The sequence below is a fragment of the Oryctolagus cuniculus genome, chromosome 4 (assembly GCF_051225735.1).
Source record: "Oryctolagus cuniculus isolate XC-2025 breed Fujian yellow rabbit chromosome 4, ASM5122573v1, whole genome shotgun sequence".
NCBI classification, from domain to species: domain Eukaryota; kingdom Metazoa; phylum Chordata; class Mammalia; order Lagomorpha; family Leporidae; genus Oryctolagus; species Oryctolagus cuniculus.
The window spans coordinates 64,022,439-64,046,398 of NC_142870.1; the positions used below are offsets into that span (position 1 = coordinate 64,022,439).

Genomic DNA, 23,960 nt, shown 5'->3' on the forward strand with positions numbered 1-23,960 from the left:
CATGGAAGATTTTTCCATTTCTTGGTATCCTCTTCTATTTCTTTCTTTTAGATTTTGTAATTTTCATCATAGAGATCTTTAACGTTCTTGGTTAAGTTTATTCCAAGGTATTTGATTGTTTTTGTAGCTATTGTGAATGGGATTGATCTTAGAAGTTCTTTCTCTACCGTGGCATTGCCTGTGTATACAAAGGCTGTTGATTTTTGTGCATTGATTTTATACCCTGCTACTTTGCCAAAATCTTCTATGAGTTCCAATATTATCTTAGTAGACTTCTTTGGGATCCTAAATAAAGAATCATTGTCGCTCCCCCTCTTCATGGAGGAACGAAACAGGACCCTGCGCTGTTCTTTTGTCTGCTTGGCGCTCCCCGGGTTTGCTTGCTGGTTCTTCCCGGGTTGGCTACCAACCCTTCCACCTCCATGGAAGGGTGGTTCCCCCTGCCACTTTCCCCACTTCCGCGGGGGAGCGGCACACCGCTGGCCGGCTCTCTCGGGGGCTGCTCAGGTGTTCCTTCAGATAGATGTTCCTGGTGCATGTTGTCTCTCTCCTCCTTTATAGTCCTCTTCCACCAATCCCAACTCTGCTACCCACACGCCGAGTACGCTGCTCTCCTCCAATCAGGAGCAGGATCAGCTCCTGCAGGTCATCACTCAAGTTGGCGAGAGGCAGCTGCATAGAAGTTGTTACTCCCTTCTCAGTGCCATATTGTGGGAGAGTAGATGCATAGAATAAGTCTTAATTCCAGTAACAGTCTAGTCCGAGTTGCACCCACAAATCATATCATCTGCAAAGAGGGATAGTTTGAATTCTTCCTTCCCAATTTGTATCCCTTTAATTTCTTTTTCTTGCCTAATAGCTCTGGCTAGAACTTCCAGAACTATATTGAATAGCACTGGTGAGAGTGGGCATCCCTGTCTGGTGCCAGATCTCAGTGGAAATGCTTCCAACTTTTCCCCATTCAATAGGATGTTGGCAGTGGGTTTTTCATAGATTGCTTTGATTGTATTGAGGAATGTTCCTTCCAAACCAAGTTTGCTTAGAGTTTTCATCATGAAAGGGTGTTATATTTTATCAAATGCTTTCTCGGCGTCTATTGAGATAATCATATGGTTTTTTTTCTGCAGTCTGTTAATGTGGTATATCACATTGATTGTTTTGCAAACACTGAACCATCCCTGCATACCAGGGATAAATCCCACTTGGTCTGGGTGGATGATCTTTCTGATGTGTTGTTGTATTCTATTCGCGAGAATTTTATTGAGGATTTTTGCATCTATGTTCATCAGGGATATTGGTCTGTAATTCTCTTTAATGTTGTATCTTTTTCCGGCTTAGGAATTAAGGTGATGCTGGCTTCATAGAAAGAATTTGGGAGGACTCCCTCTTTTTCAATTGTTCTGAATAGTTTGAGAAGAATTGGAGCATGGTACTGGTACAGAAACAGATGGATAGACCAATGGAACAGTATTGAAACACCAGAAATGAACCCAAACATCTACAGGCAACTCATATTTGATCAAGGATCCAAAACCAATCCCTGGAGTAAGGACAGTCTATTCAATAAATGGTGCTGGGAAAATTGGATTTCCACGTGCAGAATCATGAAGCAAGACCCCTACCTTTCACCTTACACAAAAATTCACTCAACATGGATTAAAGACTTAAATCTATGACCTGACACCATCAAATTACTAGAGAGCATTGGAAAAACCCTGCAAGATATAGGTAAAGGCAATGACTTCTTGGAAAACACCCCAGAAGCACAGGCAGTCAAAGCCAAAATTAACATCTGGGATTGCATCAAATTGAGAAGTTTATATACTGCAAAAGAAACAGTCAGGAAAGTGAAGAGGCAACCAACAGAATGGGAAAATATATTTGCAACTATGCAACTGATAAAGGGTTGGTAACCAAAATCTACAAAGAAATCAAGAAACTCCACAACATCAAAACAAACAACCCACTTAAGAGATGGGCCAAGGACCTCAATAGACATTTTTCAAAAGAGGAAATCCAAATGGCCAACAGACACATGAAAAAATGTTCAAGATCACTAGCAATCAGGGAAATGCAAATCAAAACCACAATGAGGTTTCACCTCACCCCAGTTAGAATGGCTCACATTCAGAAATCTACCAACAATAGATGCTGGAGAGGATGTGGGGAAAAAGGGACACTAACCCACTGTTGGTGGGAATGCATATTGGTTAAGCCACTATGAAGTCAGTTTGGAGATTCCTCAGAAACCTGAATATAACCCTACCATTCAACCCAGCCATCCCACTCCTTGGAATTTACCCAAAGGAAATGAAATTGGCAAACAAACAAGCTGTCTGCACATTAATGTTTATTGCAGCTCAATTCACATTAGCTAATACCTGGAACCAACCCAAATGCCCATCAACAGTAGACTGGATAAAGAAATTATGGGACATGTACTCTATAGAATACTATACAGCAGTCAAAAACAACGAAATCCGGTCATTTGCAACAAGATGGAGGAATTTGGAAAACATCATGCTGAGTGAATTAAGCCAGTCTCAAAGGGACAAATATCATATTTTTTCCCTGATCAGCGACAACTAACTGAGCACCAAAGGGGAAACTTGTTGAAATGAAATGGACACTATGAGAAACAGTGACTTGATCAGCTCTTGTCCTGACAGTTGATGTACAATGTAATACTTTATCAATTTTAGTATTTTTTTTGTTCTAGTACCATTGGTTGAACTCTGTAATTAACAAACAATTATTCTTAGGTGTTTAAATTTTAACTGAAAAGTGATCCCTGTTAGGAATTTGGAAAACATTATGCTGAGTGAAATAAGCCAATCCCAAAGGCACAAATACCACTTGTTCTCCTTGATAGGTGACAACTAACTGAGCACCAAAAAGGAAACTGGTTAAAGTGAAATGAACACTATGAGAAACGGTGACTTGATCAGCCCTCACCCTGACTGTTGATGAGCAACTTGATATGTTATCCCTCTTAGTATTTTTTTTTGTTTGTTCTACTTAATACTTTTGGTTGAATACTGTAATCAATACACAATTCTTCTTAAGTGCTGAAACTTAACTGAAAAGTGATCACTGTTAAATATAAGAATGGGAATAAGAGAGGGAAGAGATGTGCAATTCGGGACATGCTCAAGCTGACTTACCTCAAATAGTAGAGTTAGAAACATACCAGGGGATTCCAATTCAATCCCATCAAGGTTGCATGTACCAATGCCATCTCACTAGTCCCAGTGATCAATTTCTGTTCAGAATTGATCATAATGACAGGACTAAGAACCAAAGGGATCACATAAACAAGAATAGTGTCTGCAAATACTAGCTGATAGAATCAAAAAGGGAGAGAATGATCCAACATGGGAAACGAGATACACAGCAGACCCATAGAATGGCAGATGTCCTAAACAGCTCTCTGGCCTCGGAATCAGCCCTTAAGGCATGTGGATCCGGCTGAAAAGCCCATGAGAGTATTTCAGGCATGGAAAGCCAAGACACTCTGGGGGAAAAAAAAAAAAACCTAAATGAAAGATCTCCGCAAGTGAGATTCCAGTGGAAAGAATGGGTCATCAAAGAAGGAGGTACCTTTCTCTGAAGGGAGGAGAGAACTTCCACTTTGACCATGGCCTTTTCTAAAAATTATCAGAGTTGGTGAACTCAGGGGGCTTCCATAGCCTTGGCAGCTCATGACAAGAGCCTAGGGTGATTACTGAGGCCATAAACAAGAATGTCAAGTTGTTAAGTCAACAACAGGAGTCACTGTGCACTTACTCCTCATGTAGGATCTTTGTCCTTAGTGTGCTCTACATTGAGATTTAATGCTATAACTAGTACTCAAACAGTATTTTTCACTTTATGTTTCTGTGTGGGAGCAACCTGTTGAAATCTGTACTTAATATATGCTAAACTGATCTTCTGTATATAAAGAGAAACGAAAATGAATCTTGATGTGAATGGAAGGGGAGAGGGAGTGGGAAAGGGGAGGGTTGTGGGTGGGAGGGACGTTATGGGTGGGAAGCCATTGTAATCAATATTCTGTACTTTGGAAATTTATATTCATTAAATAAAAGTTTAAAAAAATTATTTCCATCTCTTGATCTAGTCTTTCTATTAGCATATTAATTTGTTTTTCTGTATTTCTTAAAATTCATTGAGTATCTCTGCAATAGCTATTTTAGGTTCTGTATTCAAAAATCTGTAAATGTCAGTTCTTTTCTGGTTCATTTCTGACATCTTATTTTGTTCCTTATACGAAGTCATGATTCCCTGAAATTTCCTGTTGCTTGTTGACATACAATGCCATCTTCACATTAAAGAATTAATTTTTTTTTCAGTCTTTGTAATCAAGTTTCATTTATAGCTCCCCTTACAGAAATTGTAAGCTGTCTGCTCATATTTCTCTGAACTGGTAGACTGTGGGGAGCAACTGGGAGCAACTCGGACTAGACTAAGTTACTGGAATTAAGACTTATTCTATGCATCTGCTCTCCCACAATATGGCGCTGGGAGAGGAGGAAACAGCTTCTACACAGCTGCCTCCAGTTCAACCAATAAACAGCAGGACCTGCTCCTGATTGGAGGAGAGCAGCGTACTAGGTGTGTGGGTAGCAGAGTTGGGATTGGTGGAAGAGGACTATAAAGGAGGAGAGAGACAACATGCACCAGGAACATCTATCTGAAGGAACACCTGTGCAGCCCCCAAGAGAGCCGGCCGGCGGTGTGCCGCTCCCCTGCGGAAGTGGGGAAAAGTGGCAGGGGGAACCACCCTTCCACGGAGGTGGAAGGGTTGGTAGCCAACCCAGGAAGAACCAGCAGCAAACCCGGGGAGGGCCGAGCAGACGAAAGAACAGCGCAGGGTCCTGTTTCGTTCCTCCACGAAGAGGGGGAGCGACAGTAGACATTTTTTCTATGTAACGTAAGATGGACCCTAAACTGAGGTTGCTGCAAGTTTACTGTTTCAGTCTTAAAGATCACCTCGAGCCTGGAATTATCCCAAATCCATCACTGATATTTTGTTTAGGATGAACTGGGGAAGTATTTAAAAAGGAGTAGTCTGCCCTTGAAGCCTCTGCCTGGAGATGTGGTAGGCCCATATGCTTGGTCTTCAGAATGTTTGGCGATCACAGCAGTCTAGGTGGCTAGGAAGAATTGTGAAAAGTAGCGAGTAATGGAATATTGGCTTCAGATCAGAGATGGAGGCTTAAATGCCAAGATAAAGATTTTGATTTCTAAAATGTACATGTTAGAGGACATGAAGGTGACTCATCAGGGAAGCAACATGGCGTTTTTTTTTTCCTTAAAATGATGGTTCTAAATCCTACCAGATATCAGAATCACACATCTATAAGGATAACCGTTAGACACATTAAGACATCACTTGGGATGCCTGCATCCCATATCACAGTGCCTGGTTCTAGTTCCAGCTCTGCTTCCAATCCAGTTTCCTGCTAATGTACACCATGGGAAGGCAGCAGAAGATGGCTCAATTATCAGGGCCAATGATATTCATTTTAAGACCTGGATTGAGTTCTTTGCTTCTGGCTTAAATCTGGATAGTCTTGGTTGATGTGGCATTTGGGTAGTAAAACAGTGGATGGCAGAGTTCTCTGTGTCTATTTCTCTGTTTTTCAAATAAAGTAAAAATAAATTAATTTAAAAATTTAAAAAGAATCACCCATGTAGAGTCCTTAGATCAAAACAGGGCTTGCTTAACTTAAAATAGCGGAGAGTGAGGTGTAGGCATCTTTTGTCTTTGTTTTAATGCTTCACACACAAAAAAATTCAATACAAAGCGAAATTAGAGAATTGCTGCTTTAAGAACTTATTAATAATGCATATTTGGACCACAGAAAAGGAAGTAAGAATACCAAAATAAGGAAATACAAGTAGAAACACTGCAATAATCCTGAAGCTCTCAGTTAAGCTCAATTAACTGTTGAGCCCAGCTGATTTTCTAATTGGTTACTTTAAATTGGGACCCAGAGTTTCATAACACCCATAATAGCTACGGTGCTTTATATACAGTGAAAACACTTCTGATAGTTTTTCCCTTTTTCAGAGACATGCTGCTAATAATAATAACAATAATAAAACATTTACTATGACATAAATGATCTTATAAGTTTCTATGGTCTGGTTTAATTTTTTTGAAATTCCATGATATTTGATGAGCCTGGACTTCTGCTTACTTTTTTCAAGACAACATTAACTGTGAAGCAAGGAATTCTAGTTAAAAACTTGATTCAAAGAAAACGGAGGGGCCACTCACAGCCTGCAGCTGAAGAAGTAAATCATTCTTTTCCTGAATGAGGGAGACTTGCTTCGCATTCAGTTCCTCCTTCTGAGAGTCTGCTTTTTCCAAGGTTTTCTGCAGTTTCATACATTCTTCTTTCAGTTTGGCTATCTCATCTCCCACTCCCATGTATTTAATAAGAGGCTTAATCATAAAGAAGAGTCTCATCCAGGGCCAATTCTTCACAGCCATGAAAGCTCTTATGTTCCACTGGATCAAAAGAAGTGCATTCCTAAATCAAGACCAAAAAGAAAACCAAAGTAACCTACACCACATTAAGGGGTTATTTTCCTTAAGATCTTCAGTAAGCACATCACTTCAGGAGTCATAATAAATTCTCAATAGCCTCCAGGGCATTTTATATCTGGGTCATCATTTGATTCTGTACAAAATCTCTAGGAGGGATTTCTGGGGCTCACACAATATGGAGTAGATGTCTAGAAAATATTTCAATCATTTTCATCCTCTAAATGACTGCTGAACCTATAAGAGAGTAAGAAACACAGAAGGAGGGGAAAATCTGACCAGTAAGTAAATGTACACATAACTTGACCATCTTTATGTAAAGGAGCCAGTTGGTGGTGTGAGCATTTGCATTTTCATATTCATATAGATAGAGGAAGGGCAGAGGCCATCAAAGACTGTACCCTCAATGAAAAGGAGGACTAAAGTATTCAGCCACTAGAAGAAAGACATCAAAGGAAAATATAACTACTGCAGCTATTTTTTAAAGTCTTAGTCCAGCCCCACTGGAGTTTGTCAGATTTTTACTATACTACTGGATTGAAGCAGAAATATTCAAGAAATGAGTGTAATGTATTGTAATTTTTACAGTGCTCCTCATAAAGAAAAGAGAGATAAATACTTTCTCAACCAACAAAAGCTATGAGTCAATCACCAGTACATACCTTATAAGAAATCCTATAGGGAGTTTTACCAAAAAAATTGATGCGAACTAACACCATTAAATATATGAAAGTATAAAGCTCACTATAATGGCAAAAGGTAACTAAATACACAATACTACAATATCATTAGAGTGATATATAAATTGTTTCTGACCCTAGCATAAACACTAAAAGATAAAAGTTTAAAAAGTAACTATAATTACAAAATTTGGTTAATGGATATATAATATAAAATTATATAAATTGTGGCATAAATAGCATAAAATGTTAGGGCAGAATAACATAACATAAAGAATGTTATACAGTGTAAAACAGGTTGTTATAACCATAGTTTTTATAAGCCACATCGTAATCTCTAGTATATACACTGCAGATAAAGAAAAATGAATCAAGGTAAACCACCATAAAAATAATCAACAAGAAAGGAATAGGACAATCAGGTACCTAACAATCAGAAAATGATGAGCAAAATCACAGCACTAAGTCCTAACCTACAAAAATGATTTTAAATATAAGTGAAATAAATCTGATCAAAAGACATAAAGTAGTTGAATAGACAGGAAAACAAAATCTAATTATATGCTGCCCATGAACAATACATTAGCTTTAAGGACACACACAGTGAAGGGAGAAAGATATTCCACATAAATGATAATGCAAAAATTATAAGAAGATGCCTATTTTCCTGCTGGTCTATAATCTTTTACTTTTTATTTGTTGAACTCTTTATTTATTGAAGCCAATAAACTGTAGGATATAATGTAAATTTAAAAAGTTCTTTTGAACAATAATAAATATTTTTAAAAAGAATAAAGGTAGCTATCCTTATATCAGATAAAAGACTAAGTAAAAAATTGGAATAAGAGATAAAAGATCAAGTCATTAGAAGAATATAACAATTGCAAATATATTAATACAACTCAGACACTTAAACATATAAAACAAATAATTAGCAGAACAGAAAGAAATAGACAGAAATATAACAGTAGATGACTTTAACAATCCAGTTTCTACAATGCATACACCATTAAAGTGAAAATAAATTAGAAAACAGTGGTCTTGGGGCCGGCACCGTGGCTCACTTGGTTAATCCTCTGCCTGCGGCGCGGCGCCGGAATCCCATATGGGCGCTGGGTTCTAGCCCCGGTTGCCCCTCTTCCAATCCAGCTCTGTTGTGGTCCGGGAGGGCAGTGGAGGATGGCCCAAGTGTTTGGGCCCTGCACCCGCATGGGAGACCAGGGAGAAGCACCTGGTTCCTGGTTTCGGATCTGCGCAGCACTGGCCGTAGCGGCCATTTGGGCAGTCAACCAATGGAAGGAGGACCTTTCTCTCTGTCTCTCTCTCTCACTGACTATAACTCTACCTGTCAAATAAATTTAAAAATAAATAAAGAAAAAAAAAATGAAAACAGTGGCCTGAACCACACCATAGACTCAGGGGCCCTAATAGACCTATAGATATCATTCTATCCAAAAGAAGCAGAATACACATTCTTTTGAAGTGTATAATGAATGATCTTTAGGGGGCTGGCGCTGTGGTGCAGCAGGTTAACACCCTGGCCTGCCTGAAGTGCCGGCATCCCATATGGGCACCGGTTCTAGTCCCGGCTGCTCCTCTTCTGATCCAGCTCTCTGCTATGGCCTGGGAAAGCAGTAGAAGATGGCCCAAGTCCTTAGGCCCCTGTACCTGTGTGGGAGACTGGAAGAAGCTTCTGGCTTCAGATCGGCGTATCTCCAGACGTTGAGTGAAACCATCACAAGTATCTTTTTTTTTTTTTTTTTTTTTTTGACAGGCAGAGTGGACAGTGTGAGAGAGAGACAGAGAGAAAGGTCTTCCTTTGCCGTTGGTTCACCCTCCAATGGCCGCCGCTGCCGGCGCGCTGCAGCCGGCGCACCACGCTGATCCGAAGGCAGGAGCCAGGTGTTTCTCCTGGTCTCCCATGGGGTGCAGGGCCCAAGCACTTGGGCCATCCTCCACTGCACTCCCGGGCCACAGCAGAGAGCTGGCCTGGAAGAGGGGCAACCAGGACAGAATCCGGCGCCCCGACCGGGACTAGAACCCGGTGTGCTGGCGCCGCAAGGCAGAGGATTAGCCTAGTGAGCCGTGGCGCCGGCAAGTATCTTTTACAACTATAGTTCTTGGAAATGAAAAATCAATAATGGGGGAAAATAGGATATTTTGCTAGTCTGTGCAATTTAAGTAATAAGCTCCTTCACAAGCAAGTGTTCAAAGAAAATCAAAAGGGATATATTTAGAAAACTATACTAATACAAATTAAAATAGAAACACAACCTACCAAAACTTATGAGACAATGCAAAATCATTTCTAAGACAAAAGTTTATAAGTAATAAAAGATGTCAAGCAATCTAACACTACACTTCAAGGAAGAAAACAACAAAAAAAAATAAGTAAACTAGAAAAATAAAAAATGTTCAATGAACAAATGACAATCCTTTATCTATACTAAGAATAAAAGAGATAAGACTCAAATAAACAAAATTATAATACAAGAGGATGCATCACAACTGATTTCACAAAAATATCATGAATAATTATAGGTCCAAAATTTGGATAACTTAGGAGAAATGGAATAAATACCTAGAAACACACAACCCAAAAAAGACTGAATCATAAACAAGTAGGAAAATTGAATAAAGAATGAGTACCAATATTGAATTGTAATGAAAATCTAAGTAGAGTTTAGGACCTGATAACTTCACTATAAATTCTACCATGGCCGGTGCCGTGGCTCACTTGGCTAATCCCCCACCTGTGGTGCCGGCACCCTGGGTTCTAGTCCCAGTTAGGGTGCCGGGTACTAGTCCCAGTTGCTCCTCTTCCAGTCCAGCGCTCTGCTGTGGCCCAGGAGGGCAGTGGAGGATGGCCCAAAGTGCTTGGGTCCCTGCACCCGCATGGGAGACTAGGAGGAAGTACCCAGCTCCTGGCTTTGGATCAGCATAGCGCTGGCCATAGCAGCCATAAGGGGAGTGAACCAATGGAAGGAAGAACTTTCTCTCTGTCTCTCTATCACTGTTTATAACTCTCTCTCTCTCTCTCTCTCTCACTGTCTAACTATGCCTGGCCAAAAAAAAAAAAAAAAAAAAAAAAAAAAAAAAAAAATTCTACCAAAAATTTCAAGAAAAATTCCAATCCTTCTCAAATTCTTCCAAAAATAATCAAGAGCAGAAATCACTTCTAAACTTATTACAGTTCAAACTTATCCTCTTAACAAAACTAGACACAGAAACTAAAGCAAAAAGCATTACATGCCAACATCCCTGAAATGTATAGATGAAGAAATACTCACTAAAATACTAGCAAATCAAATTCAACAACTTGTTGAAAGGACAGTACACCAGTGCAACATGAGGGAAGGCTCAACATCTGCAAATGAGAGTGTTATACATTGCATCTCATACCAATTTCTATTGCTCTAACTGAATATCATAGATTGGGAATTTATAAAGAATAATAATTCATCTATTTATCTATTGGTGCTAGAGGCTGGGAAGTCCCAGAGCATGATGGTGGCGTCCTGTGGAAGCCTTCTGGATACATCATGTCAGAGGGCATAACTTGCAGCACAGGGCAAATGTGCTAGCTTGGATCTCTCTTCCTTTTCCTACAAGGTCACGAATTCCTTCATGGGGGTCCAACCCTCATGAACTCATCTAATCCTAATTATTTTCCAAAGGCCCACCTCTGTAAACTGTTGATATATCATTTTGGAGACTAATTTTCCAACACAGGAATTTCAAGGGATTTACCTACACCACAGTACATCACATTAACAGAATGAAAGAGAAAAACACAATCTTTATAGATGCAGCAATTACATTTGATACAATTCACTGACCTTTCTGCTAAAAACCTTCAACGGATTAAGATTAAAGGGAATATACATTATGCTCTTAAAATTATATATGAAATATGTGAAATGTGTTCCATTTATATAAATAAGAAATTTCAAAAAGATAAAAAGAGCAAATAGAGTTAAAAAAGAGAGAGAGAAAGAAAAGTACCATGACATAAAACAACTATTCTACAACAGCCTACAAATAGCATCATAGTTAATGGTAAGAAACTGAAGAGTGCCCAGGTAGTCATTTCTATTCAACATAGTACTGGAAATGCTAGCCAGAAAATTAGGGAAGACAAAGAAATAAATGGTATCAAAACTAGCAGACATTAAACTGGTTTTGTTTGAAGTTGGCATGATCTTATATGAAGAAAATCATAAAGATTCAAACAAAAAATGATTAAAACTAATAAATCATTCAGTAAAGTTGCAGAATACAGTTAACAAATAAAAAAAACAATGACTAGTATTTCAATACACTAACAATAACCTATCCAAAAAGAGAAGTTAAGAAAACAACATAATTGACAAAACCATCAAAAATATACTTAAGAATAAATTTAATGAAGGAGGTGAAATACCTGTACACTAAAATCAAACACCAATGAAAGAAATTGAAAAAGATACAAATAAGTGGTTTTTAAAAAAAAAATGTCCTGTGTTTATGGACTGCAAGAATTAACATATTTAAAATGTCCTTACTGGGGTCAGTGTTGGGGTATAGGTGGGGGAAGCTGCTGCCTGGGATGCCAACATCCCTTATGAACTCCAGTTCAAGTCCACTCTGCTCCACTTCCAATCCAATTCCCTGCTAGTGTGCCTGGGAAAGCAGTGGAAGATGGATCAAGTACTTAACCCTTGCTACCGTCATGGAAGACCCAGAAGGAGTTCCAGATTCCTGGCTTCCACCTGGGCCTGGCCCAGCCATTGTGGCCCCTGGAGGAGTGAACCAACTAATAGAAGATCGATCTCTCTCTCTCTCTCTCTGCCTCTCCTCTCTCTGTGTAACTCTGACTTTCAAATAAATAAGTAAATCTTAAAAAAAATTCTAACTGCATTTTTCACACATACAGAAGAAAAATTTTAAAATCCATATGGAACCACAAAGAACCTCAGGCAGCCAAAGCAATTGAGCAAAAAAAAAAAAAAAAAAAAAACAAATTGGAGTAATCACATTACCTCATTTCAAAATAGACTTCAAAACTGTAGTAATCAAAATATCAAAATACAGACATAAAAACAGACAAATAGGACAATGGAAGAGAATAGAAAGTCCAGAAATAAATCTATCTAATTATATACGCAACTGATCTTGATAAAGATTACAAGAACACACACACAAAAAAGATTACAGGAACAAACAATGTGGAAAGGACAATCATTTCTTTTTTTTTTTAATTTATTTTCTTTATTTGAAAGATAGAGTTACAGAGAAAGGCAGAGCCAGAGACACAGAGAGGTCTTCCATCCACTGGTTCACTCCCCAAGCCAGGAGCTAGGAGCTTCTTCCACATCTCCCACATGGGTGCAGGGGCCCAAGGACTTGGACCATCTTCTACTGCATTCCCAGGCCATAGAAGCAAGCTTGATTGGAATTGGAGCATCTGGGACTTGACCTGACGCCCATATAAGATGCCAGCACCGTAGGCTAGAGCTTTAACCCACTGTGCCACAGCACCAACCCCAGGAAAATCATTTCAATAAAATGATTTGGTAAATTGGAAATCCATATTCTGAAGAATAAGTGGACAGTACCTTACACCATACACAATAACCAATATAATTGAGTTAAAGAAAGGAAGTGGGCTGAGGGAGAGAGACTGAGAGGAGTGAAGCATTGTTATCTTCTTAGAATTGTACCTGTGAAATACATGAAATCTGTTATCTTTATGTTAATAGGTTTTTCAAATAAAAATTGCCATAGAAAAAAAATTACCCCACTTGACATAATGACTTTATATAAATACTAAGCATAATGGATTGCTACTTTCTGACATTAGAGTCCCTGTTAATTACCTCTTCTTTCCTAACTCCTACAGTTCTCACAAATCTATTCCTCATGATCTGTTCCAACGCAGAATAAAAATGTCATGGCTAGTGCATTAGCATCCAATGTCCTGGGTCCTGGAGATGATATGTTGGTTTGTTTTGCTGTTGTTGACATCAAATTAATACTCAATACCAGAAATAAAAAAATAAAAGGACTTAAATGTGAAAGTGAACATCATAAAACTTCCAGATGAAAATACAGGGAAAAAACCTTCTTGACATTGGTCTGGGCAATGATCTTTTTATATTATCCCCAAAGAACAGGTAATACAAGTAAAAACAATTAGGATTATATCAAACTGAAAAGCTTCTATATAGCAAAGGAAGCAAACAACAGAGTGAAGGACAAACCTATGGAATGAGAGAAATTATTTGCAAACCATATATCTGAAGATGAGTTAATCTAAAATTCATAAGGAAACCAGACAACTGATTCATAGCATAAAAATAAACATTTTTAAAAATGGATGAAGGACATGATAGACATTTCTCAAAATAAGACACATAAGTGGCCAATGATAAATAAAAAATGTTCAACAATAGTAAAAATGAGGGAAATGCAAACTACAATGAGATATCAGCAATTCAGGTAGAATGGCTATTACCAAAAAGACAAAGAGAAGTGTTGATGAGTATAGGAATAAAATGGAATCATGTACATCTTTAGTAGGAATGTAAATTGGAACAATGATTATGGAAAACATAATGGAGGTTCTTCAAAACATTAAAAATAGAATACCATGTGGCTCACCAGCTCCATTTCAGGGCATATCAGAAGGAAATGAAATTATTATCTAAAAGATATCTGCACTACCATGTTCATTGCAGTATTATTCACACTAGGCAAGATATGGAACTGGTCTAAGTGTTCATCAACAGGTGATTAAAGAAAATATGTTAATATATGAGTATATATACTAGAATATCACTCAAAAGAAGGAAATACTATCATTAGTGACAACATGTATAAACCAAGAGGACATCATGCTGAATGAAATAAGTCAGTCACGGAAGGACAAACACGTGATCAGATTTATATGTGAGATATGAAAAAGTTGAACTCAGAAGCAGAGTAGAACTGCAGTTTCAGGAGAAGGGCCAAGGATTGAGGGAAATGCACTGATGATGGCACTCAGATTCAGTTAGGCAAGAACAACAGGCTCTGGAGATAAAATACACACTGTGGTGATGATAATTACTAATACTATATTGTCTACTGGAAATTTACTGTGTGTAGATCTTAAAATGTTATACACAAATACACAATAACTATGTGAGGTGATAATCATTAATTATTTTGATTGTGATAATCATTTCACAATGTAAATATATATCAGAATATCAAATTAGGGGCCAGCATTCAGCAGGTTAAGCCACCACCTGAGACACCGCATTCCATATGAGCTCTGATTTGAGTCCTGGCTGCTCCATTTCCTATCCAGCTCTCTGTTAATGCACCTGGGAAAGCAGTGGAAGACGACCCAAGTGCTTGGGTCCTTGAACCCAAGTGGGAAAACTGGATGAATTTCCAGGCTCCTGGCTTTGGTCTGGCCAATTCCCGGCCTGTTGCAGCCATCGAGGGAATGAATCATGCAATGGAAGTTTCCCTGGCTCCCTTTGTCTCTCCCTCTCTCTCTGTAACTCTGCCTTTCAAATAAATAAATAAATAGTGTTTAAAAGACTATCAAATTATTTACAATTTTAGCTGACAACTAAACCTCAGTAACACTGGAGGTGGGAGAAGAAGAAACCCAAGACAAATGGAATAAAAGAAAGAATTAATATGAGATGAGAATTTAATGAACCAGAGAGCAAAGAAATAATAAAATGTAGAACAAGTGTATATTAAATAGACTAATTAAATCAACAAAATTCATGCAGCATGAATGTTCAAGAAAAAGGAGAGAAGGCCCAAAAATAATACTAGGAATTCTTGGAATATAATAATTTACAATTATGCTATAGGAACTTAACTAAAGATACAATAGAGATTTAAAATTCACAATTTATTATGAATTTGTAAAAAATGATGCTGAAATTCATATGGAGACGCAGGAGACCTCGAATAGCTAAAGCAATCTTCTACAACAAAAACAAAGCTGGAGGCATCACAATACCAGATTTCAGGGCATACTAGAGGGCAGTTGTTATCAAAACTGCATGGTACTGGTATAGAAACAGATGGATAGACCAATGGAACAGAATAGAAACACCAGAAATCAATCCAAACTTCTGCAGCCAACTTATATTTAATCAAAGATCCAAAACCAATCCCTGGAGTAAAGACAAGTCTATTCAATAAATGGTGCTGGGAAAATTGGATTTCCAAGTGCAGAAGCATGAAGCAAGACCCCTACCTTACACCTTACACAAAAATTCACTCAACATGGATTAAAGACCTAAATCTACAACCTGACACCATCAAATTATTAGAGAGCATTGGAGAAACTCTGCAAGATATAGTTACTGGCAAAGACTTCTTGGAAAATACCCCAGAAGCACAGGCAGTCAAAGCCAAAATTGACATCTGGGATTGCATCAAATTGAGAAGTTTCTGTACTGCAAAAGAAACAGTCAGGAAAGTGAAGAGGCAACCGACAGAATGGGAAAAAATATTTGCAAACTATGCAACAGATAAAGGATTAATAACCAGAATCTACAAAGAAATCAAGACACTCCACAACATCAAAACAAACAACCCATTTAAGAGATGGGCCAAGGACCTCAATAGATATTTTTCAAAAGAGGAAATCCAAATGGCCAACAGACACATGAAAAAATGTTCAAGATCACTAGCAATCAGGGAAATGCAAATCAAAACCACAATGAGGTTTCACCTCACCCCAGTTAGAATGGCTCATATTCAGAAATCTACCAACAATAGATGCTGGAGAGGATGTGGGGAAAAAGGGACACTAACCCACCGTTGGTGGGAATGCAAATTGCTTAATCCACTATGGAAGTCAGTCTGGAGATTCCTCAGAAACCTGAAGATAACCCTACCATTCAACCCAGCCATCCCACTCCTTGGAATTTACCCAGAGGAAATGAAATTGGCAAACAGAAAAGCTATCTGCACATTGATGTTTATTGCTGCTCAATTCACAATAGCTAAGACTTGGAACCAACCCAAATGCCCATCAACAGGAGACTGGATAAAGAAATTGTGGGACATGTACTCTATAGAACACTATACAGCAGTCAAAAACAACGAAACCCGGTCATTTGCAACAAGATGGAGGAATCTGGAAAACACCATGCTGAGTGAATTAAGCCAGTCTCAAAGGGACAAATATCATATGTTCTCCCTGATCAGCGACAACTAACTGAGCACCAAAGGGGAAACTTATTGAAGTGAAATGGACACGATGAGAAACAGTGACCTGATCAGCTCTTGTTCTGACTGTTGATGTACAATGTAATACTTTATCCATTTTAGTATTTTCTCTTTGTTTTGTTCTAGTACTATTGGTTGAACTCTGTAATTAACAAACAATTATTCTTAGGTGTTTAAATTCTAACTGAAAAGTGATCCCTGTTACATATAAGAGTGGGAATAAGAGAGAGGAGATGTACAATTTGGGAAATGCTCAATAGTAATTGCCCCAAAAGGTGGAGTTAGAATCATGACAGGGGATCCCAATACAATCCCATCAAGGTGGCATGTACCAATGCCATCTCATTAGTCCAAGTGATCAATTTCAGTTCACAATTGATCACACTGATAGGTCTAAGAGTCAAAGGGATCACACAAACAAGACTAATGTCTGTTAATACTAAGTGATTGAATCAAAAGGGAGAGAATGATCCATCATGGGAAGCAGGATACACAGCAGACTCACAGAATGGCAGATGTCCCAAATAGCACTCTGGCCTCAGAATCAGCCCTTAAGGCATTCGGATCTGGCTGAAGAGCCCATGAGAGTATTTCAGGCATGGAAAGCCAAGACACTCTGGCCAAAAAAAAAAAAAAAGAAGACCTAAATGAAAGATCTCTGCAAGTGAGATCCCAGTGGAAGGAAGAGGGCCATCAAAGAAGGAGAAAGAAGGAGGTACCTTTCTCTGAAGGGAGGAGAGAACTTCCACTTTGACTATGACCCTGCCGGAATAAGATCAAAGTCGGAGAACTCAAAAGGCTTCCATAGCCTGGGCAACTCATGACTAGAGCCTAGGGAGATTACTGATGCCATAAACAAGAGTGTCAAATTGTTAAGTCAACAACAGGAGTCACTGTGTACTTACTTCTCATGTGGGATCTGTCCTTAGTGTTACTAAGTTACTTACTTCCAATGTGAAGTAATGCTATAACTAGTATTGAAACAGTATTTTCCACTTTGTGTTTCTGTGTGAGTGCAAACGATGAAATCTTTACTTAATACATACTAAATCGATCTTCTGTATATAAAGAGAACTGAAAATGAATCTTGATGTGAATTGAATGGGAGAGGGAGTGGGAGATGGGAGGGGTGTGAGTGGGAGGGAAAATAAAAAAAATACACAATTACTCTTAGGTGTTTAATTAATGCTATAACTAGTACTCAAATAGTATTTTACACTTTGTGTTTCTGTGTGGGTGCAAACTGGAAATCTTTACTTAATATTTGCTAAATTGATCTTCTGTATATAAAGATAATTGAAAATTAATCTTGATGTGCATGGAAGGGGAGACGGAGTGGGAGAGGGGAGTGTTGTGGGTGGGAGGGAAGTTATGGGTGGGGGAAGCTATTGTAATCCATAAGCTGTACTTTGGAAATTTATGTTCATTAAATAAAAAAAAGAAAAAAACTGATTAAAATTAAAAAAATAAATTAATTAAATTCACAATTTATTATGAATTTGTAATAAATTTATAATTATAATTATATAGTATAATTATAATTATTTATAATTATGAATTTATAATAAAATTGTAATTTATTAAATTGGAAAAGTTGAAGGAAATATAAATTTTCTTTTGCAAAAAATGAATTTTCTTAAGCTGATTCAAGAGGAAAATGTCTTAATAGGTCCATAATAATTTTAAAGATTAAATCAAAATTGTAAAACATGCACACACAAAAACACAAGAGGCAGATGACTTTCTTAGCAAATTCTACCAAAGATTCTCAAATAATTGAAGTATATAGTTTTCTGTTTTGAAATAAGGAAACATTCTTAAACTCATTTACGATGCTAGGTTAGTATTGACCAAAGATCAAATAAAATAGCAAAAGAATTGACAATTGCTGGCCAATTTTTTTTGAGTATTAATGCAAAATCTCATGATAACATCACAATTAAGGCCAGCAATTAATTATTAATTCATTATTAATTATAATTAATTATAATTAATTATAATTATTAATTAATTATTAATTCAACACAGCTTTAAATCAGAAAAAAATCTGTGATTGTTTTAAAATATTTCATCACTTACTTGATTTTAAAAAAATCAATAAAAGAAAATAAAAGGAATATCCACCATACAATAAATCATATTACTAAAAATATAGAAAATATTGTTTTAAAAAGAAAGAGTAGGGGACTGACATTGTGGCACAGTTGGTAAAACCACCTCCTGCAGCACTGGCATCCCATATGGGATCCATCTCCCTATTAATTTGCCTGGGAGAGCAGTGGAAGATGGCCCAAGTACTTGGGCTCCTATATCCATGTGGGAGAACCTGAAGGAGCCCTGGCTCTTAGCTTTGGTCATGCCCAGCCTTGGTCATTGAAGTCATTTGGGAAGTGAACCTGCTGATGGAATATCTTTCTCTCCCTGTCTCTGTCTCTCCCTCTCTGTCTCCATAACTCTAACTTTAAAATAAATAAAATAAATCATTAAAGAAAAAAAAAGATTGATTAAAATATACTTTAAGAAACAAAAATGAAAAGAAATGGTAGCAGTAGTTCTCCCCAGTGTCAGAAATAACGTTTGACAAATATTTTCAAACCTGAAATTCCACAAGTTGGTGAGAAAATGAGTCAATGGTAATCTCACATTCTGCTGATGGAAAGTAAATTGGAAAGGTTTTTGGAAATATGTTGGAAAGATGAAACTATATGTAATCTAAAACATACGAAGTCTTGCCATAAGGAATCGTGACTCCAAGCGTGTTCTGGTCAGCTGCCATCTAAAACTTTTTTCAGAGAACAGATCAATTTGAGTAACACTACCCTCAAGAAACATTGCATACATGCATGTAGGGTCATTTACAAAAATGTTAATGGAGAACTTATTGGAGCAGCAAAAAATATATACATGCATTTTATACATACATATATGGAAATAAATTCATGTGAGCTGGAAAACAAATTATACTATACACATGTAATATAATACTATTTAGCAGTTAAAATCAATAATTTATTCCCATATCAATATTATTATTATGTATTAATACTGACTATAAAATAAAACTCAGGAGTCATTCATATAGAATATTATTTACATAAATACTAGAAACATGAAAGATCAATGCACCTGTCAAAGATATCTACCTAGTAAAGTATGAAAACATACCTTTTTTATTTAAAGATTTTATTTATTTGAGAGGTACAGTTACTGATAATGAGAGGGAAAGACAGAGAGAAAGTCTTCCACCTGCTGGCTCACTCACCAAATGGCTACAACGGCCTGAGCTGTGCCGATCTGAAGCCAGGAGCCACGAGCTTCTCCTGGGTCTCACACGCAGGTGCAGGGGCCCAAGAGCTTGGGCCATCTTCCACTACTTTCCCAGGCCGTAGCAGAGAGCTGGATTGGAAATGGAGCAGCCGGGACTAGAAGCAGCACCCTTATGGGATGCCAGTGCTACAGGCAGAGGATCAGCCCACTGTGCCAATAGCACCACCCTCTGGAAACATAATTGTATATGGGTTTTTTAACCTGGAATGATAATGATAAATTCAGAATTGGATCAAAGAAGAAATACACAGGGATTTCAACTCTGATCAACAATTACAGAAAAAATATTAAGAATTTGTATATCTATATGATGTCTTTATGAGTGTGCACTGTAGTTGTTTTCATTACAATATTTCATAATAATTTTTGAAGTCAAAACTTTGAAAAAAAATGGATCATTCTGGCCTCATTTTGGAATTTAAGGAAATGAACCATGGAGAAAGGATTTTTTCCACAGTCACACACTTGTGCTGGAAGTCCTGTTTCCTCATCCCCAATCACTTGTACCACATTAACCCCTGAATGATAGTTATAGAAGATTCTTAGGATTTCTCTCTTTGGTATATTTGACATTCATGTAGCAATTGACTTCCTCTTTGATGTTCTCTTTGGAGAAACAGATGGAATTAACAAGTTGTCAATGAAGAACTGTGACATCAACAAACAGTAACCCTGGCCAGGATGTGGGGAAAAATGTACCCTAATCCACTGTTGGTGAGAATTTAAACTAGTATAGCCATTGTGGAAGATATCATGGAGATACCTCAGAAAGCTAAAAATAGATCTGATATATGGCCCAGCAATCAAACCCCTGGGAATTTACCCAAGGTAAATGAGTTCAGCATATGAAACTGTTACCTCTATACCCATGTTTATTGCAACTCAATTCGCAATAGCAAAGGTATTGAATCAACCCTGAAGTCTATCATGATGACTGGATAAAGAAATTATGGTATATATATACCATCTGTTAAAAAAAAGAATGAAATCCTGTCTTTTGCAACAAAATGGATGCAACTAGAACCACTATAATTAGTGAAGTAAGCCCGTCTCAAAAAGACAAAGCTGGCTGGTGCCGCGGCTCACTAGGCTAATCTTCTGCTGCAGCGCTAGCACACCGGGTTCTAGTCCCGGTCGGGGCGCCGGATTCTGTCCCGGTTGCCCCTCTTCCAGGCCAGCTCTCTGCTGTGGCCCGGGAGTGCAGTGGAGGATGGCCCAAGTGCTTGGGCCCTGCACCCCATGGGAGACCAGGGAAGCAACTGGCTCCTGCCTTCGGATCAGCGTGGTGTGCCGGCCGTGGTGGCATTTGGAGGGTGAACCAATGGCAAAAAGAAGACCTTTCTCTCTGTCTCTCTCTCTCACTATCCACTCTGCCTGTCCAAAAAAAAAAAAAAAAAAAAGACAAAAGCTATATGTTTTCCCTGATCTGTGGCAACTAATAGATTATCAAAAATATAATGTATATGAGTGAAATTGACATTTTGGGATTTGATGATTGTTTATAGCCTTTGTCTCTACTATTAAAAAACTATTAAAAAACAGTGTTTTTCTTCTATTTGTTGAACTCTTTTTTATTTTATTTTTTTATTTAGTAAATATAAATTTCCAAAGTACAGTTTATGGATTACATTGGCTTCCCCCCCCCCATAATTTCCCTCTTTTTTATTTTATTTTTTTATTTAGTAAATATAAATTTCCAAAGTACAGTTTATGGATTACATTGGCTTCCCGCCCCCATAATTTCCCTCCCATCTCCTGCTCCCTCTCCCATTCAATTCACATCAAGATTCATTTTCAGTTCTCTTTATATACAGAAGATCGATTTAGTATGTATTAAGTAAAGATTTCATCGTTTGCACTCACACAGAAACACAAAGTGGAAAATACTGTTTCAATACTAGTTATAGCATTACTTCACATTGGAAGTAAGTAACTTAGTAACACTAAGGACAGATCCCACATGAGAAGTAAGTACACAGTGACTCCTGTTGTTGACTTAACAATTTGACACTCTTGTTTATGGCATCAGTAATCTCCCTAGGCTCTAGTCATGAGTTGCCCAGGCTATGGAAGCCTTTTGAGTTCTCCGACTTTGATCTTATTCCGGCAGGGTCATAGTCAAAGTGGAAGTTCTCTCCTCCCTTCAGAGAAAGGTACCTCCTTCTTTCTCCTTCTTTGATGGCCCTCTTCCTTCCACTGGGATCTCACTTGCAGAGATCTTTCATTTAGGTCTTCTTTTTTTTTTTTTTTTGGCCAGAGTGTCTTGGCTTTCCATGCCTGAAATACTCTCATGGGCTCTTCAGCCAGATCCGAATGCCTTAAGGGCTGATTCTGAGGCCAGAGTGCTATTTGGGACATCTGCCATTCTATGAGTCTGCTGTGTATCCCACTTCCCATGTTGGATCATTCTCTCCCTTTTGATTCAATCAGCTAGTATTAGCAGACACTAGTCTTGTTTGTGTGATCCCTTTGACTCTTAGACCTATCAGTGTGATCAATTGTGAACTGAAATTGATCACTTGGACTAGTGAGATGGCATTGGTACATGCCACCTTGATGGGATTGTATTGGGATCCCCTGTCATGATTCTAACTCCACCATTTGGGGCAAGTCTGATTGAACATGTCCCAAATTGCACATCTCCTTACTTAGTATATGACTCATCTTAGAAGTATAAAGTAACATGAAAGCAGATCAAGGTACAAATTAACAGAGGGAATAAGAGAGGATGGATTAGGAAGGGTGGGAGTATGGGCAGAAGCAGGGTATGGTGGGAAGTATCACTATGCTTCTAAATTTCCATATATGAAATATAGGGAATTTTTTTACCTTAAATAAAATTTTTAAAAAATAAGTACTGTGAAACACACTCCAAAAGACAAACTGTACTAAAGAAAAAATAAATACAACAACTACAGAATTCTGTGCTCATGGCCCTTTGGAGATTTTGAAATCTTGCTTTTCATGATTCTATCAAGTAACAGGCAAAACCTTTAATTAAATGTCCAAATGTGTAGATACATATCTCCAGTTAACTTGCCTGAAATAAAATAAGAAATTAATAATTTCATGCTACTAAGAGCCATAGTTTCACACCCATGAGGGGTAAGAAAGTGAAGCAAACTCCCTCACAGAGTTGGCTGTGTGATGTATGCAAACCCTTCCAGATCTGCTTCTCTCATAAACTGTGAGCCATTCCGCCTTCAGAGATCCACACTTCTAGACTGTACAGAATCTTTCCCAAAGGAAAGGCTGGAAGACATGCAAATAATAATTATACTTTTACTTGGCTGGATAAGGGCAAAAATAGCATATTGTGCTCTGTGTTTTGGGCATACCATGATTAAAATATTTTAAGACCCAGACTAAACAGAAGAGGCGGCGCATTACCTTGGCCTGTTATTTGAAATAAAGTCATATTGGCTGAGGCATACCATTACTCTGGGAGTGGGGATGCAAGGTGAGGGTATGATAATACCTTTCTTCCAGAATATTCTGGTATTTGATTCGCATCAGTTTGCCCCTTGCTCTGGCTTGAAACAATGTGAAGAATTTAGAAAGTCTCCCATCTCTCATTGCTTCCAGCAGGTCCAGGAAGCCAGCTTTTAAAAACACCTAAAATAAATGTTGGATATTAGTTCTACTCATAATGGCTATGAAGCAAATGGCTGTTAATGATTCTGTGAACAACCTTGGGATTTTAATCAGTTCAAAATATCTGTTTGGGCTTTATTTAAGGGTAAAATCCACATTAGAAAGTTTAGCTTTATGAATCTAAAATTCATGCAAGAACTTTTAAATTTAATTCTGTGGTTAAATGGATTAATTAGGAACTTACAGAACTTTCTCTCTTATTTATTCATAGTGCCTAGGTTTTTTAAGGAACTTTATTTTAAGTTTTAATATGGTCCCAGGCACACAATGCTATAAATTGCCAGGCAGGACTTCACAAATGTTTTTCTCTAAAGGGTCAGATAGTAAATATTTTTAGTATTTGTGGACCCCAAATAATTTTTGTAGAATATTCTGTTTTGTTTTTTAAACAACTCTAAAAATGTAAAGCTAGTTTTAATTAGTGAGCCATATAAAAAAGTAGGCCATGGATATAATCCTTAGGACATAGTTTGCCAACCCCTGCTTTATAGAAACATTTTTTTCTTTTTATAGACAGA

At 37.7% G+C, this 23,960-nt stretch overlaps 1 protein-coding gene across 1 annotated transcript in view; it reads right to left on the bottom strand.

Annotated features, from left to right (window-relative positions):
- Positions 1–6,244: 6,244 nt before the first annotated feature.
- LOC149126997 (myosin-15-like) overlaps positions 6,245–23,960 on the bottom strand; it is a 95,113-nt gene continuing 77,397 nt past the window's right edge. Inside the window, exon 14 of the mRNA XM_089331388.1 lies at positions 6,245–6,539. Within this exon, the coding sequence (XP_089187514.1) occupies positions 6,245–6,539 (295 nt within the window). The remainder of the gene's footprint in view (positions 6,540–23,960) is intronic.